Source organism: Solea senegalensis, linkage group LG11 (genome assembly GCF_019176455.1).
Source record: "Solea senegalensis isolate Sse05_10M linkage group LG11, IFAPA_SoseM_1, whole genome shotgun sequence".
Lineage (NCBI taxonomy): Eukaryota > Metazoa > Chordata > Actinopteri > Pleuronectiformes > Soleidae > Solea > Solea senegalensis.
The window spans coordinates 6,455,131-6,472,451 of record NC_058031.1 but is presented as its reverse complement, the minus strand read 5'-3'; the positions used below and the strand labels follow the sequence as shown (position 1 = coordinate 6,472,451).

At 39.3% G+C, this 17,321-nt stretch overlaps 1 protein-coding gene across 1 annotated transcript; it reads left to right on the top strand.

Moving 5' to 3' along the window:
• Positions 1-39: 39 nt before the first annotated feature.
• LOC122776705 (chemokine-like protein TAFA-2) lies at positions 40-8,776 on the top strand. Its single transcript, XM_044037366.1, has 5 exons — positions 40-345; positions 1,246-1,365; positions 3,018-3,173; positions 3,384-3,508; positions 5,425-8,776. Exons 1-5 carry the CDS (start codon positions 318-320, stop codon positions 5,434-5,436), a joined length of 441 nt encoding a protein of 146 aa, XP_043893301.1. The 5' UTR covers positions 40-317; the 3' UTR covers positions 5,437-8,776.
• The last annotated feature ends 8,545 nt before the right edge of the window (positions 8,777-17,321 follow it).

The window sequence follows — 17,321 nt, the reverse complement described above, 5'->3', positions numbered from 1 at the left end:
GGCTGACACTGAGCTTTGCTCCTCGGAGTGATCCCACCACACAGCGAACGCATCCCTCCATCACCATCAACACTGCGTGTGAGGACACTCCAGGAAGAGGAGCAGGGGCGCGCGCTCTCGCGATTATTCTTTCTTTCTTTCTTTACTTATTTAGTATTTTACTTTTTAAGTATGTGTAATGTATTCCATCGCTTGTGTGTAAGTTGAGGCGGAAAACTGTGCGTCTCATCAGCGGATAAACTTTTCTGTCTCCTCTCCTGAAATGATCAGGATGATGTAAACAGAGACACAGATGGAGGCTTCAGCTGCTGCTTTTCATGTGTCTCAATAATAACCAGATTAAAGGTAAGCAGTTCATATGACAATGCACTGTAGTTATTTATTTAAACATTTACTTCAGCTATTGTGAAAAGTCTCATTTCAACAACCTTCATTTCCGTGTTATTGTGTTTATTCTCTTATTAAATGTGACACACTCACTTTCATTGAGGATGACTGATTCAGTCATCAATCCCAGTGTTTGGCACATTGTCTTTAAAAAAAAAAAAAATTGATAATGTATTTAATAATGAAGAATTATTTTATGACTGGTTAAAAGTAAATCAATCGCAAACATCTAAACATTTCTAATTGATTACCCTATATATATATATATATATGTGTATATATATGTATATATAGGCTATATGTATATATATTAATTTCTTATTATTTAAACAAATTCATTGCTAATTAAAACAACTGCTATTTGCAACAACAAACAACAACTTAAACTTCTGAATGTCACCATGTTTTCTGTAAATCACATGGAATATGAACAGAAAAAAAAATATATCAGAACGTAGTTGCTTAATCCTTCGCCAGCGCCCACAGTGTTTATTTAATATAGATGTGCTTTCTGAATCATGCAGAATATGACTTGTATCACAGGGAGAGTTTGGTTTTGAATGCAGAGAGAGAGAGAGATATGTTTACAGCTGCAGGGATAATATGAGTGCGAAGTGAGTGCAAGGACCCACTCTCATCTGCCTCCAAATGTGCCTCTGATCGAGCTTTTGTTGGCATTTCTTTGATTTGATTTGGCTCAGCTTATAGTGGATGTGAGGAGCATAATGGAGCAAATAGATGCAGTGATCCCATGAACCACATATTAGGAGTCAGGAGACATCAGACGCATATCTGAAGATTGCAAGTCTTATGGAGAAATAGTGGCCTAATAACACTATTTTTTTTTTTTCTGTTCAGGCAAGATGACGCTGAACAAAGCGACTCGGCCTTTACACTTGGGTCTCCTGCTTCTCTGGATTGCAAGCCTCTGCTTCCAGCCAGTGTCCACTGGCAACCAAAGCTCCGGAGGACAGACAGGTACAGTGTCAGACCCAACCAGACCAATCACACATCCTGAGGGACTCATTAAGGCTCCTGGTCACCAGCATGGTCGCCTGCTACAGAGTTAAAGCATCGAGACCTCGAGACTCATGTATTTACGGACAGAGTAAACATGGAGGAAAACCAAAGCCTTTTGTTTGCTGAGATGCTCCAAACATTCATTCTTCCTACATAATAGTAGTTTGCGCAAGCATTTAATCTCTGCAGTGTCACGTGGGAGAAAGGGATGACACTTTAGTGTGATTACAGCAGTGATGGGAGAGGTAATATCCTCAAAGTACCAATACAACAAAACCAAATACATATTACATTACAAGGAAAAATACTTCCAATTCAAAGTTGTGTTACATTTACAAGTAAAAGTGCAATAAATGATCATCAAAGTCAACGTACCTTATTTCAAAATGCTCTCATGTAATGGTGCAATCTTAACGAGCATCAATTAATTATAAGATAGTGAATCATGATCCATCAGAGCATCAGCAGCATTTTAGCTGCTTTTGGATGGTTTAGGTAAAAGCTTCTTCTATTAGTCACAAGATAAATCACAGAGGTTGTGATATAATTATTTTGGACCTTTCTCAAAACCTTTCAAAATAAAATATTGGAAAGCTTCTGCTTGTTTATCCTTAAACATATATTTAAACCAAATCAGCTCATTGGCTGTGAACTTGGAACAGCTTAATTCCTTGGCTCTTCATTGTATATACAGAACTATCACTCGCTGAATGTAGTTGAGTTTATTTTCTCTTGTATAGTGCATTAATAAAAGCACAAAATGGAAACAGAATCAATGAATTTGTTAGGAAAGGTGACAGGAGACACGACGAATGATTCAAGAGTGTTTATTCACCTCTTGAGAAGGCAGGCAAAAACAAAATGACTTCTTTACAGAAGGAGGAACTAAACTTGACTAGACTTGGCTCTTGAGCTTACAAAAGGCGAAACAGGCTTGGGCTCAGACGTGTTGTCATAAACGACGCACTGGCAAATGAACTAAGGAACTGGGGACACTATATAGGGGAGAGGGAATCAAGGGCAGGTGTGAGTGATTACTAAAGGATCACCAGGTGAAGTGCATGAGGGAATTAGGAGAGATGTGTCAAAACAACTGAGGAAACTACACGACAGGAAGACATGACATTTGCCAGAATAAAAGGGGAAGTGAAAATCAAACCCACACCAAAAGTGACATGAACTTAACGTGACTTATTAATTTTAAATTACATTTCATTATGTTTTGCTTTTATTGTGTCCTGATCTTAAACCGTCACTGTAATTATAAATGAACCTTTCAGGCCTGCATTCAGGTGCTAAATAAATTAACATACTCCTTGTCTCTCGTGTGACATAAATGCTAAGCCTTTCTTATCCACTTGGGGGTGCTGTAGCTTCATGAGAATCCAAAGGAAGTGAGAGCACGCAGACTCGTGCTTTGCCTATTTGGTCATCAGGGTGACACAAAGATTAGTGTGTATTTTTATTACTGAATAGTGGCAGAAAATCAATTTGCAATTTTTCCTACAGTGCTGCCATCTCTAAAGGCGGCAGTCGTCCAGTCCACCTCTACTTACACGCCAAAGCAACATGAAAAATTGTCACCTTTTGCTCCACATGTTCTTCCTCAGGGTCATCACAGGAGAGGACGGGGACTTGTGAAGTGGTCGCCGCTCACCGTTGCTGCAATAGGAACAAGATAGAGGAACGCTCTCAAACGGTCAAGTGCTCCTGCTTCCCAGGACAGGTGGCGGGGACAACAAGGGCCCTGCCCTCTTGTGTTGATGGTAATATCAGCCTCTTCTGCCTCACTTAAACAAAAACATACTGACATGACATGAATATATTGTTTGTCCAAGTAGATTCGGGTTCCTCCCGAGTCCGCTCAGAGAGTGTGACATCTCATCTGAGATGCCCCCCACACCCCCCCACACCATTCATATTTTGAAGTCTTTTCATATAAAAGTGACCTTCAACTGAGGTGTATTTTACTCCAGCATCCATTGTGCGTCAAAAGTGGTGGTGTAAAATGGAGCCGTGTCTGGAGGGGGAGGAGTGTCGAGTTCTCCCTGACCTCACTGGCTGGTCATGCATCTCCGGGAACAAAGTGAAGACCACAAAGGTGAGAAATCCTGCATTAGCCCGAGTCACAGTGGCATGAGCACTGTACAAAAAACACAGCACGGCTGTACTTTAGTGCCATGATAAATATAGAAATGGGAGTACCCCCGTTTTTCACCCTGTTTCAGCTGGGATTGGTACCAGCACCCCCTGTGACCCCCATGTGGAGGATAAAGCAGTAGAAGATGAATGAATAAATGCAGTCTTGTGTTGAACCTCTTCACAAAGCTTTATTTGACTATAAGCTCTCCTATGATGCTCCACAATCGCCCGTAATCGCTGCTCCCATTGGCCACATCAACCGTCTTGCTCCCAACCAGAAAGAGTGGGCTCTGAAACCCTAATTCTGTAATCTGGGGAATGACGGGGCCAAGAGGACAAACATGAAATAAGCTGTAGGAACCAATGCTGAGAACTAAAACCCATGTAATTAAATCTGACGACCAAAGGAAACACCACATGCACTTTCTTAAAAGTTGCTTTTTTTTCCCTTTGAACTGTTTTATGTATGATTGCCTGAGTGAAACACACTGTGTGCAGCCAGTGATCACTGGTTACCCAGAAGTCATGTGGCCGATCAGATTATACGATTGAAGAGAAGCATAACTAGGAGAGAATACATTTGAGCCTTCTTTTTTGATTATTTTTCACTGCTGCTATGCCTGTCAAGCTGTCTGTTCTTGAACCAAAACAGTTCATGATAACACAAGCAGCGATTCCACATGAAAATTCTTAGTCATTTTAAACCAGCTGTCTCTTCAGTTCACCCTGATATAAAAGCATTTGTGAGTTTTTCCACTGAAATGATGCAAGCGCGAGCACATAGCAGATGAAACTGGGTACTGTAAGCTAATGATAATGATGGTAAATCTTAGGTTTGACGCTGTAACAATGACAGCTGGGGTTTTTGTCATTATGCTACAAAAAAACAAAACCAGCGTTACATGTGCACCAACATGTGTAGAAATCAAGTTGCATTGTTAGTTATAAATATGAGATCACTTTGGATAAACTGGATCAAAATCAGTGTTGAATGCTTGACTATGTAGTGGCCGTTTCAACAGAAAGGTGGTGAACTCCATGCTGGGTTATTAAGGTTTTATTAATGTATCTGACCCGAAACATAACAATAAACACAAACTGAATGTTTTCAGCCAAGCAATATGATCAAAAACACGACTATAATGTAAACAAAAAAAAAAACTATTCTATTAACCCCCGAAATTACCACCAAGAACCAAAACTAATAAATAGCTCCAACAGACTACATATATTTGTATTACTATTGTATATTTAAAAGCTAATTCACCCAAGTTCCTAAACACATCTACATTTAAGGAGTTTGTTCCATGTACTTTCACTTGGGTCTTTTCAGTCTTGGTAAGACTAAAATGATAATATTCAGCTGAAGCTGAAGTGCCTGCACACTATTTTGTAATGGAAAAAATCCGGCTTCTTCAGGCGTCCCTTGTTTGCTTTACAAAGTGACTCAGTTTATTTTAAAGTATCTGCTGATAAACAGGTGCATGCAATGTGTAGGGGGTTCTCAGAGTGCATTTTGACAAGAAAGAGCAATCACTGTGGCTTTAAATGCTGTCACATGAAATGCTGGTGTTTATTTGCAGTAACATTTTCAATTCACAGTTGATGTGATGAATCAGATATGGTGGCGCTGTGGTATTTCTGCAGTTTTTATTTTACTACTGCTCATGGCAATTGCATTTATCTTCCACAGTGCCGACAATATTTTGTCCATGTTCCATTACATCGGAGATATGATTTGAAGAAAACACTTGGGATAAATGTATCTCAGTTAGAGGGCTAGGTTAAATGATGGACTCAAATGAAACCAGATTATGTTTTTGAATGTGTCAAACTGAATTATTAAATGCTGTATATGTTGTTGTTGTCCTATAGGTGGCGCGGTAGCAAGACTGAAACTCCACCATTGACAGAAGCCCACCCTGGCCTGCAGCAGTCGCTTTACCAGCGGACTCTGAAGGCAGTGAATGCACCATCAGATAGAGTAAAGAACAATATAGATTTAATTATCTGCTGACTACGTTTCACTCTGCTGTAACTTGTTATGTTAATTCCATTTGACTTGAACACAGTTTCCGTTGAGGTTAATCCAATGGAGTGGGCAAGCTATTAGCAATTAACTCAAGATAAAATAATGGTGCAGTACTGTATACGTTGTTCCAGTTCAAACATCATATATACACACTGAAGTCTGTATCATTGTACCAGTGCTTGATATGCAGGGCACATTTTGATTCACTCAATCGAAGTTTGGATGGGCCTGCTGGCAGACACTTAAAAAGAGATTTTGTGGATTTTCATGAGGCAGAATGTGAATCCAGTCAGGGGCTTGTGACTCCCTCCGCCGATCAAAGCAGAGGACCACAAATACTGAGAAATTCATGATGGGAGCATTTGTAGACAATGCTGTCCCGCATACTTACTCTGAGCTTTATAAAGAGGTCACATCCCTTCGGACCAGTTCTTACCACAAATCGGCATTTCTCACAAACACACGCATGCTGCTTTTTTGTTTCTCTCGACTCCACTGGTTGGACAGGCCACCACCTGCAACGCGGCGATGGCATGCACACAGGCATGAAGCCCTGATGCAAAACAAGGACTGTTTGAAATGCTAATGCTGTGGAGAGAAGGGGGAGAGAAGGGAGACGAGGAGCGTCTTCACTGCTGAGAGTATTTACATCATGCTTTTTGTTTGTCTCGCTAAACTGAGTGCTCCTGTGGCGAGGACTTCTCTTATGGTATAATGAAGGAAACATTGGGGGCTTTCTGCCTGCAAGCAAGTGCTGCAGCTTCAAGAGGGGATTGGAATGTTATTCATAATATTATATATTTATAATATACATTTATATTATTGTTATTATCTCTTTTTTGGCACTTCAGGCAAATCCAGCCAGACATTTTTCTGTGTTTTTCATTTATTCACACATTTATTTTACATTTTATTTTTTTAATAAGACAAATACAGCAAACTGCAAATCATCCCATCAGAGGCAGTGGGTTTGAAAAGTAAAACTAAACAGTTTGCTTGGCGTTCACCTAACATAATTATGCATTACGTCTGTTTTAGCGGCGACAGGATTCCTCTCTGAGCTGTCACGCAGTGCGAGGCAATTTATGCATGGGTTTGCTTTTGTAATCATTGTGGTCATAATTGTTATTTAATTTCAGGGGTGTTGTGAGTGATGTTAGAATTTGAAGACTTGACTGACTTAAAGTCAATGTTGATTCACCGACATGACTGTTGTAAATACTGTGATTCTGTTCGGGAGCGTCATCAATAGTGAAGCTGTTTTTTTGAACAGTATTATCAGTAAAAACCCTGTCTGCTAATGTCACTCACATAGATTTCCTTGATTAACATTAATGTTTACAAAAAACCTCCAGGGCTTATAGCGAAGTACAATACATTCATGTAAAAGGCAGAGGCAATAATAAACACCCCTGACAATAAAGTGCATACCACGCAGCAATTAGCAAATGAAATAACCTTGGCTTTCTGATACCACTTTGACAGAAGTCATGTTTAATACATGGAGGGTGTGATTGTGTGCACTTTGTACAAAAGTGATATCAAGATCTTCAATGAGCTGCTTCTTAAACCTTTGTTCAACATTTATTCAAGAACAAGATGAATCACTCAAAAATGTAAGATGCTCAAACTGTTTTCAAATGTGACCAGATGGAGCGGTAGATAAGATGCCATTTCGTACACATTCACCTGGCTCTGCCTTTAAAAGAACTCTTTACAATACGACTTTGCAATATTCAGCAATAAACAGGTTAGCAGTCGTGAGAAAAAAACTAAAAAACTTGAAGCAACAAAAATAGGAACAATCTCCAATATTGAGCGCTCCTGGATTTGGCTCTGCCCATAGTGAGAAATATTTTTATTTTATCATTATTAACCTTTACTTTACCAGGATAATCCCACTGAGATTGCAAATCTCTTTTCCAAGGGTGTCCTGGCAACAAACACACGCATCAACAACCACATTACAATGAGAACAGACATTAGAGAGCCTTTAACGACAGGAAACAGGAAAATCAGTGACAGACCAATTATTTATTCTAAATCCAATCAGAAACGAAACAGACGTAAATAAAGTAGGCTGACAGTCGGAGGGCCTGCACATGTGTTCTCCTAACACAAGTATAAACTAAACCTCCAGCATCTCCAGGTCTCAGTCTTTTGTCACCCTGAAGTATATTTTCACCTTGGGTATTAGGAATGAAATGTATCTCGATTTTCTGGCAACCGTTACTCCAAAAGATTAATCAGGAAAATGATGGGCAGACAAATCCATAGTGAAATTAACGACTGCAGTTGCAGTCGCCCACGTTTTTAATCGTTTGTCACGTTTGATTTTGATTTCGAGTTTTGGCAGCTGAGCCTTTTCTTGAGTGCAGGGGAAAATTGAGTTTATGACGGACAATAATTCTGAGAACAAAGTAACACACGCGCGTTTATGCTTGACCTCTTCAAGCAAATGGATAGTGATTGGTGAAGATGCTTTTCGCTGGTTAAGGTAACTTGAAGATTTACGCAGAGGACTTTTGCTTTTCATACCACTGCAAGTTAAACTTGGACGGTGGTTATAACCCAACACTTGTATTATTATACCATTATTTCTTATCAAAATGACATATCTTTACACATAAAGGTGCAACGATTTCCTGATTATTCCTACAACATTAGAAGACCTGGCCAAAGATTTGGGAAATTAATCACAGATATACATTTTCAAAGAAATGCTACTGAAACTTTAACAAACGGTTTGTTCATAATTTTACATTATTACTTTTTCATGAACATAGAGAGCTTCATTGTTTTAAAGCGGTCTATTCTGAACTGTCATGTCATCCATCCCAGTTTTCCCAACTTCTATAGCTCGATTCACAGCTTCCCTTTTTATACACAGTGGTTTGTTTCCCCTCTTACGTTGTAAAATAGTTTTCTTTTTGAAAACTTCAATAAAAACAACGTTTTTGAATATAAGATTAAAGTTAAAGTGAACTATTATACACCTCAGTGGTTTACATCAGCGGCGACAGCATGCATCCTGGGATTTGTGCCTAAATCCCCAAACACCACCAGAACTCACAGCTGTCTTTTTTCTCTTTTTTTTCTTCAAGGGATTCAGTCATTATGTGACTTTCAGATGAGTCTTACATAAACTCCAGTATGTGCACTCATGCAGATTCTAATAAAAGTTTGAGAAACCTGTGGAGAGCTGCTTGATTACCTCTTTATCTGTAAAATAACCTTAAAGCCACTCCAAAGAGCTTGAGCTCTGCGTTTTTGTACCGAGTTAGCAGGAACCCCGCTGAGCATTTGTCAAATACGTGACTGTAAAAGGAATGAAAAAAAAAATCAAAACACATACCAAATTCAAAATGGAAGCATCTAAGAGGAAGTCATTAAGGTAGGAGTTACAGGATTCAACTGAGGCAAACTTATACAAATAACCCCAGTATGAAGATATTAGTGAAGAATTGAAGAGTGGGACCCATGGTTCACAAAATTCAAACCCAGACTCACAAATAACACGGTTCTGGCAGCTTATTTGATTCAATTTCCAGTTGGAATGTGTCAGGGAACCTGTGCCTTCCTGAGTCTCTCCACTGGTAACAGTAGTTCATGTTCACTAATAGAAAATAAAGTGTCTTGGGGCACATGAAAAACATAATGGAAACACTGTTCCATTCCCCTTTAACAACTTTTCCCTCATCTAGACTTGACACGTGTAATAAAAAATGTAAACACAGTTTTTTTTTTTTTTTACTGCAGGCAACTATAGAGCATATAGGCGACCAGGAGCAATAGAGTGAGTGTAGTTCCGTCATGGCCTGGAGGTTTCATCCATCTCCTTTGTAGTTACGCCTCACATGCGATGTGGAACAGAGATTCCATTTTGCTTAATTAAAACAGAGTTGAACAATTACACTTTAATGGACATTAATAATTGGACAATATTAATGCTCAGCTGTATGTGATTGTCTTCCTGCCTCATGGCCGTGTGTTACAGTCATGAAGTGTTATACACTCAGTTAGGGAATAGAGAATTACATTGTTAATATCTATGCACTTAGAAACAGTCTGTATATACTGTATGTGTGAGGACACAGATACTCAGAGCTGCCGTGTTGGAAAAACATGGGTGAAAGCTATTCTCTGCATTGTTTTGTATACTGAACAATGCAGGTCCTCAGTGCTGTAAATCAACGTGTCATTTTCCCATGAGAGCCAACATCCCAGCGGCAAAGATAATAACATAATGAAAGCCATGCTCATAGGGAATCAATACGAACATGGATGCTTTTTCTATTACTACTATACTATGTAATCAGTTTTAACATGATGATTGCGTGTTTTACGCCAAAAAGTGATCTATTTTTGCTTCATGTGTTTAAGACAAAGGGACAACAACTGTTGATGAGATTTTTTGGGGGGTTGAGAACAATAATTGATTAATTCCGTACACTTACATGCACAATTTAATCGAGCCAAGGCCTCAGTCCGACTAAGACAGTCCTCGGAATACCAATTTATTGGCCGTGTACGTCTGACTCCGCAACTGAAGGTGGCGCTGTATCTGTCTATAAGCTAGAATCAGATCAGTTTCCTGTTGACCTTTATGTCACATAAAAACAAACAGTGAACAGCGAGATGGGTCGTGTTGTGGTTTTGTATGTTAATCGTGATACAAATTAGATGGAGCATGGCTCTTGTGGTCGCTGCGTTGTCCGAAAATACACCGCCGCCGTGCAATCTATACTTTGTCTCCTTCTACTTCCGGGTCAAAGACCAGGGAGAAGATTTTGGTGCATGTGCAGAACACCAGTCTCCAGACTGATCAAGTGGATACGTGCAGGAGTAATCGGACCATGAATCATATTATCCAAGTATGTTAGTCCGACTAAGACTAGCTTGATTTCAGTCTGACTAACTTGTTTACATGACATTGAGAAAACCAAATTATTGTCTTAGTCCGACTAAAATCGGACTGTTAACATACACTGATTGTTCAGAGGGGGTGGAGCCAATCCCAGCTGACCTGGTACACTGGACAGGTCACCACTCCATCGCAGCGCCAACATACGGAAACAAACAAACATCAACTCTCACATTCACACCTACAGTTAACCGGGATTCTACATGCTGTGAGGCAACAGTGCTGGACACAAAACTTTCATGAAACAGTTTTTAAGGGAAAACATGCTGATGAGTTACATATTGGAGGTGTATTTTTGTTTGCGCTGACTGTCTGATGACTCAGCAGCAACACACTGAATGTGAATATGCTGCATCAAAGTGTTATTGATCTTCAAAAGTGTTATTCCCAAAATGTTGAACTTTTCCTTTTGAGTAGGTGAGTTAAGAGCCCTCTTTTCACAGTGTTTCCAATATTTTGGAGACAAACAAGAACAAAAGTGCAACTACAACATTCTTAAGTGACACACACTTCTGAAGTTAGTTTCCCTAACCCCCGCTGAGCGCCGGATAAACCTTCATGTGTTCAGCCTTCAGATTAAGACGGCCTAATTTCCCAAACTATTTTTAAAGCGTCTTGCACGGGTAATTGTAATTTACTGTCAGACATCATTAATTTCAAGTGTTAGGCTGGGGCCAGAGTGGCGAGGAAGAAAATAACCTTCAGCAAGACACAACACGGACAGGGCGATGGATTGGACACGACCGGCCGCTGCTCATTTCACATGCTTTGCCTCAACAGATGATGGTCACATTATGTCAAACAAAGAAACAGATAAGACTCCTACACAGACAGTGTCTTGGTGATAAACACAATGATACTCCATCTAAAAAAGGACAAGCATCTTACTCATGTGGACGTCGCCACCAGAAGACATTTCAGTCCACTTCCGAAGAGTATTTTAAAAGCTGAAACCAGAAAGCATCTCAAGTTGTTGTTAGCAGTGAAGATTAGAGTTAATATCCAGGTTTTTCAGAGGAAAATGATTATTATTTAACACAATAATCACCAACACAACAATGACACACAAACAGACATCTCTAAATCAGACTAGTACATCACAGAGGCAACCTAATGAACCCAACTGGTAGCAGATGTAATAAAATAAAATAAATCGTACATCAATAAAAACTTAAATAAAGAAACACAGATCACTGTTAGGATAAATGAAGGTTTCATTACAGCTTTCTTTTCATAAACGTTCCCATCTGTCTCTTTTTTTGCAACATAACCTTCAAAATTCAGTAGCATTTTGTAAATTCTAAAGTGATCAAATGTTCTACCCGCTCATATCTAAAAAATAAAATTAGAAAAATGTCTGGTTGACACGATACATTTGCTGAATTTCCCACCAGTACCAGAAAAAAACATGTTATGAGGATTTGGACTTAGAGCCAAAACAACATTCATCAGATTTAACAATAACCCAAATCTCCAACATTTTTAGAAATAGGTTTTAATCTATCATTTGTTGTAAGCAAGCAGTGAGAGCACATCACACCTCTTATTCATCCTGAAAACATTCCCATGTCAGAGCAAATCAATTCAGCTCTTCCACAAAGCTGAATTATTATACTTTCCTTTTGCACACCTGTACTTTTTTTGTGGACAATGTGTAGTGCTGTTCACAACCGCTTTACAAAAGACAGGGTGAGCTCATCTTTAATTCAAGAAAGCTCTTTCACACCTCACATACAGATAAATCCTCTTCCTTCTTATATGAGGGGGAAAAAAAAATTCAAGTATCCACACTTTTGAGGAATTATTAAGCCTCCTCCTCCTCCTCCTCCTCCTCCTCCATAATGCCAGTGTTTCCAGCCCACAACATATGGCTGGCCGATACAAACACACACACACACTCTTGTCACATTCATTTCCAAACAATCACATCAGGTTCACATCAGGTTCACGGCAGGTCGCACCCCATTCAAATTAGCACACCTGGAAACAAAACAGTTTGTTGTACTTTGTCTCTGTGATGCAGTGCGATTTAATTAGAAAACCATTTTTAGCCCGCTGATTGAATTTTTTGTCTCTCGCTCACACTTTGCCAGCGTGAATGTGTGGAAACGTCCCGGCAAGAAACACGGAACATCATCCGAGTGCCTCAGCATCAGTCTGACATAACTTGATATTAGCCGGCGTGATAGACACTGCCGGTGTCGCTGTAAATCTGTCCGTGTTTGCTTTGTGTGATGAAGATGTTGTTCCTTTGTGAGGACCGCATGAAAGGCTCGGTGTTCTCTGCATGAATCATTTAGATGAAAGCCTGGGGATGGGGGGGAGAAAGGAGCATGAGGCACCTGATGTCAACTTTAATTAGAATCCAGTTTGGTCCACCTTGACTTTGAAATCCTAGAATCCTGCAGGGGCAGTGGAGACAGTTCTCAGTTGCGGGATGTGATTAGACTCATAAATGTTGCCGATTGCTCGATGCCACATATAAACTCTTAGCTTGTTAACTGTTTTGAGTTCTCTGTGAGTGAGCGTGCCTGACAGGGTCCCACAAACACACGTCCTTAATGCATTCTCAACAGGTACGCCGTCATAAAATAACTAATAAAAAAGGCATCTCGAGCATGATCTTCTCCCGAGCAGATAATTCTCCTTGTGTGGGGCTTATCTTTTGAGAGAAGTCATTTCACACTTTACTGCTTATCATCACATCATCTTGCTTCAGTGTTGCACCTTAATATTCATGGAAACAGATCACCATCCTCCAAAGTGCAGAGACTTGGAGCATGACTGGACTGTCTGTGGAGTTTTGAATGAAATGTGTCTTCAGAAACAAACTCACAGGAGCCTCAATTCCCAGGACGTCCCCAGTGCGTCATAAAAAAAGAAGTCAGGCCACATCACCATCAATTGTGATTTATTTCTTGCTGTTCTGCTGCTTGATGTGAGACATCAGAGCCTACAGCGGCTGCAGCAGCAGCCCACAGATCCACTCCAAAGACTCACAGAGAATGGGATGCTGCTTGCCTCCATCCTGTACACATTATGCTCATTTAGCAATCCCACGTTGGTCAGAGAAACATGTTAGGCTCTTCAAATTGTGCTTACCTGAAGCAAACAAACCAAGACCTGAGCAGTGTTTTCCATGTACTGCACTCACTGGCGCTTCAGTTAAATGTTGTCATTTCAGTTTAGTGGGTGATGGACACTCTCAGCGTCTGCGTTCATTCCGTATAATCCACACGTGGGTAGAATCATCCTTCTCAATAAAAGCCTTTGTAAAGGTCTTAATTCTACGTTGACGTTAGTTGCCATGCAAACAAACCAAACATGTACAATTTCAATCCTAAGCCACTTTTCGACTGTCTTCTTAAAAAAACTAGATCCAAATTTTGCACACACAGTAATACAAACAAGCTTCAGGGAAGGTCATATTGCTGTTTTTCTCTTCTTGTAATGCAGCAGTGGGTCCTTTAATGATATTTGTCTTAACCCCATAAATATCTCTCAGTATTTCTACAAACAGCATCAGTGACTGCAGCAGCCTGCACTGTGTATTTATAACATTTATGATGTCTTTGAATATATAAACATCCTTCTGGATAATGTTTTTTTAAAAAAAAATAAATAAAAAACAACCCATCACTTTTTGCATTATTCCCTGCAGTTTGCACAAGGCATCCTTTTGTGTGGTAAATGATAGGAAAACATTCATGTTTATCAGACTATATCTCACCTAAATTTCACTGTCAGCTACAATGGCGGCTAATCTGTCACATGAACGTGGTCAACCTTCAGCATCCATGTCAGTCAGTGTGATAACGAATATCTTCACCTGTTTAATCTATGCATCATCAGGCTTCTATGTGTGGGAGCTTATGTGCATTTCTGACACAATAGGATTCCGCAAGTCTTACATTTCTCACATTCCGTGGCTCAAATCATAGCAAAGAAATGTCGTCTTATGCACTAAAATATGCAAACGGTTATTAAAATGGAATATATTTTTGTTGATAGCTGACAATATTTATTTACATTTTTTTTTTTTTTTACTTTTTGTATGTTAAATAAGCCTAAACAAATAATGTACTATATATGAATGAATTTAAGTAACCAGTGGGAGAAAAATGAAACAGGTTGAAGACGCAGAGGGGAAAAAAAATGCCCATTTTTCCAGAAGATGGATGAAGCCACACTCAGCAGCAGCAGCAGCAGCAGCAGTCAACCAGAGTTATTCCTGGAATAGATTCTGAGGAGCAGACACCTGCTGCTATACTGCATCAAAGTGTTGTAAATACAGGAGTGAGTTCTGGTTCCATTCATCTGTGTGTAAAATTGATTTCAGGTCATGTGTGTGTGTAGAGGAAGCAACAGTTAACTCAAGTGTTGAGCTTTATACTATTTGATGTTAAATGTGACACTGCGGAACATGGTTGACATAGAATACAGAATGTACGAAGGGCAGTTTAGTCAGTGTTAAAAGGCAAGGTCCAAAGCAAGTGTGTATAATTTTAGGGTTGTTTATTGGCAAACAAAATGCTAACTAAGCTAACAGGTATGTTTGTGTCATGTTTAATTAAATTAAGACTAACACCGAGTGTATTGCAGGCGACACGTTTGCACAAGTGCACTTTGCATTACCACAATGCAACGGTTTGTGCTACCGGGAAAATATCCAACGGTTTCTGAAAGCTGAAAGGTTGCACGTGAAAACCAGCATTATGGTCATTATGGTAATTTCACTCCCGCTGATGCAGGAAGCCGGCGAATCAGCGTCTTTGTCACCAGAGGAGAGTTGGAAAAATCGCCATGTTTTGAGATAAAAACCCACAATATCTTATTATAAACATGCTATGTACTGTTAAAAATTCTATATATATATATATATATATACTGTATACAGTATATATATATATACATACAAACAGTGTTAATATACTATTTTAATATGCAGTAAATTGTAAATAATTGCCAGATATTCAAAGTTATTCTGTAAAAATGTTAAAAAAAATCAATTTTCTGGCTCTTTTGTCGATAAAATACATTCTGAGACTTAGGTGTTAGAGGGTTACAATTTTAAATGTATGTACCCCGCCTATCACCCTATGTCAGCTGAGATTGGCACAGCGACCCTCATGTGGAGGATAAAGTGGTAGAAGTCAGATGGATGTACTGTAAGCAAGGACCTTGCTTTATGTAGGCGTGCATTTCACATTTTAAAGAGCAAGCTGACTCTACAAACATGTTAGAATGTCACGGAGAAGGAGAGTGGAGGGGAATCTCAGCAAGTTGAAGTTAAGTTGAACAAGAGCAGGTTGTTTGTAGATGTGTTCATTTGCTGACAGTTTGCCGAGGTGCTGCTGTGGACTGTGTGATGTAAGAATGTTGTCATCCACACGTCTACGATGATATGAGTATAAAATACTTAAAACACAGCTTGACCTTCTGTGTTTTATTACTCTGTATGCAGATGTCAATGTGCATAGATAGATAGATACTTTATTGATCCCGAAGGACTATAGGAGAAGCTATTGGAATGGGATGTGGGATCAGGTAGGTGTGTCTGACACTGATGAATGGAACCATGGGTGTGAGCTGAGTGTGTATATGTGTCTCTTTGCGGACACAAAATCCACATAAAGTATGGACAAGCCTGTGTCACAACTCTGGACCGCGACCCTTGATTTAATTCTAGTGCTTTGATTTATTTGGCCTTTAGTTTTTGTTGTTTTGGACTTTCATTATCCCTGTTTTGGATTCTAGTTTTGTTTTTGTCTTGCATTTAATGCATTTTTGTCTTCTGTTTTTCTGTCACTTCCCACTGTTTCTCATTTGTTGATTACCTTCACCTGGTATCAGTTACACCTGTTTCTTGTTTTTCAGTTCACTTCCTGTCAGAATGTCTGCTTTGCTCCTCATGTTTAGGGGGATTTCTGTTTTTCAATTAAACCCTTGGATTATTTTAGCTTGAGTTTGTCTTTTGACAAAAACCAACAACAACTTTTTGTGGGTAGACATGTTAATTATTGAGCCTTAAAGGGAGATTTTGTTAACTTTTCTTCATTGCCAGTTTTGCTGTTTACAGCACTTACCCCTGGACACTTTGTCCAAACCTCTGCCATCTGGAAAAGAGTTTCAGTAACAATAAAAACAGACTGAGAAACAGTTTTTTACCCTCGAGTCGTAGAATCCATAACTGCGCCTCACTGCAGCCCTACACTCTAACTCCTGAACTGGTCGCTCACACAAAATGTGCAGTTTTACATCTTTTTCACAGCACATGGCAGATTTTTTTTTCTCTTTTACATCTGTGCAATTTTTATGAGTGTGAGAATTTCTCATACACGTGTAATTTTCATATAGTGTAAATTTTTTAAAATTTTAGGGTCCTAGCACAAATGGCTGGCACAAAACTGGCACGCATTCATGCAAGAAACCTATTGTTAGCCTTCAAACTATCATTATTATTATTATCCGTGTCATTGCGGTCATTTTTGAGGGGGTTAACGTGCATAAAAACTCTTGAAACTTGAAAATGTGATATTGGCATAGTGCCCGGACCCATGTGTTGCTCAAGGGCTCTATAGCGCCCCCTATGGTGAAAACAAATTTCCCGAAACTTGGTGGGAAGAATTTGTAGACCAAGACGGAAAAAGAAGTCGAGCGTAACATGGCCTCAACTCAACAGGAAGTCGGCCATTTGGATTTTTTTATTTTTATTATTAGTCAGTGCAGTTTTTATATCACTATTTTTCTATTTTGTTATTTGTACAGTTATAATCTTACTGAGAGAAAGCTGCTCCTGTGTATAATGGCAATGGA

What these genes read in the sequence shown, in the direction of transcription:
- LOC122776705 (XM_044037366.1), top strand. Translation starts at nt 318, where the DNA reads ATGTGTCTCAATAATAACCAGATTAAAG. An exon ending in CAATAATAACCAGATTAAAG is followed by an intron (nt 346 to 1,245) that starts GTAAGCAGTTCA and finishes TTTTCTGTTCAG; the next exon opens with GCAAGATGACGCTGAACAAA. An exon ending in CCTGCCCTCTTGTGTTGATG is followed by an intron (nt 3,174 to 3,383) that starts GTAATATCAGCC and finishes ATTTTACTCCAG; the next exon opens with CATCCATTGTGCGTCAAAAG.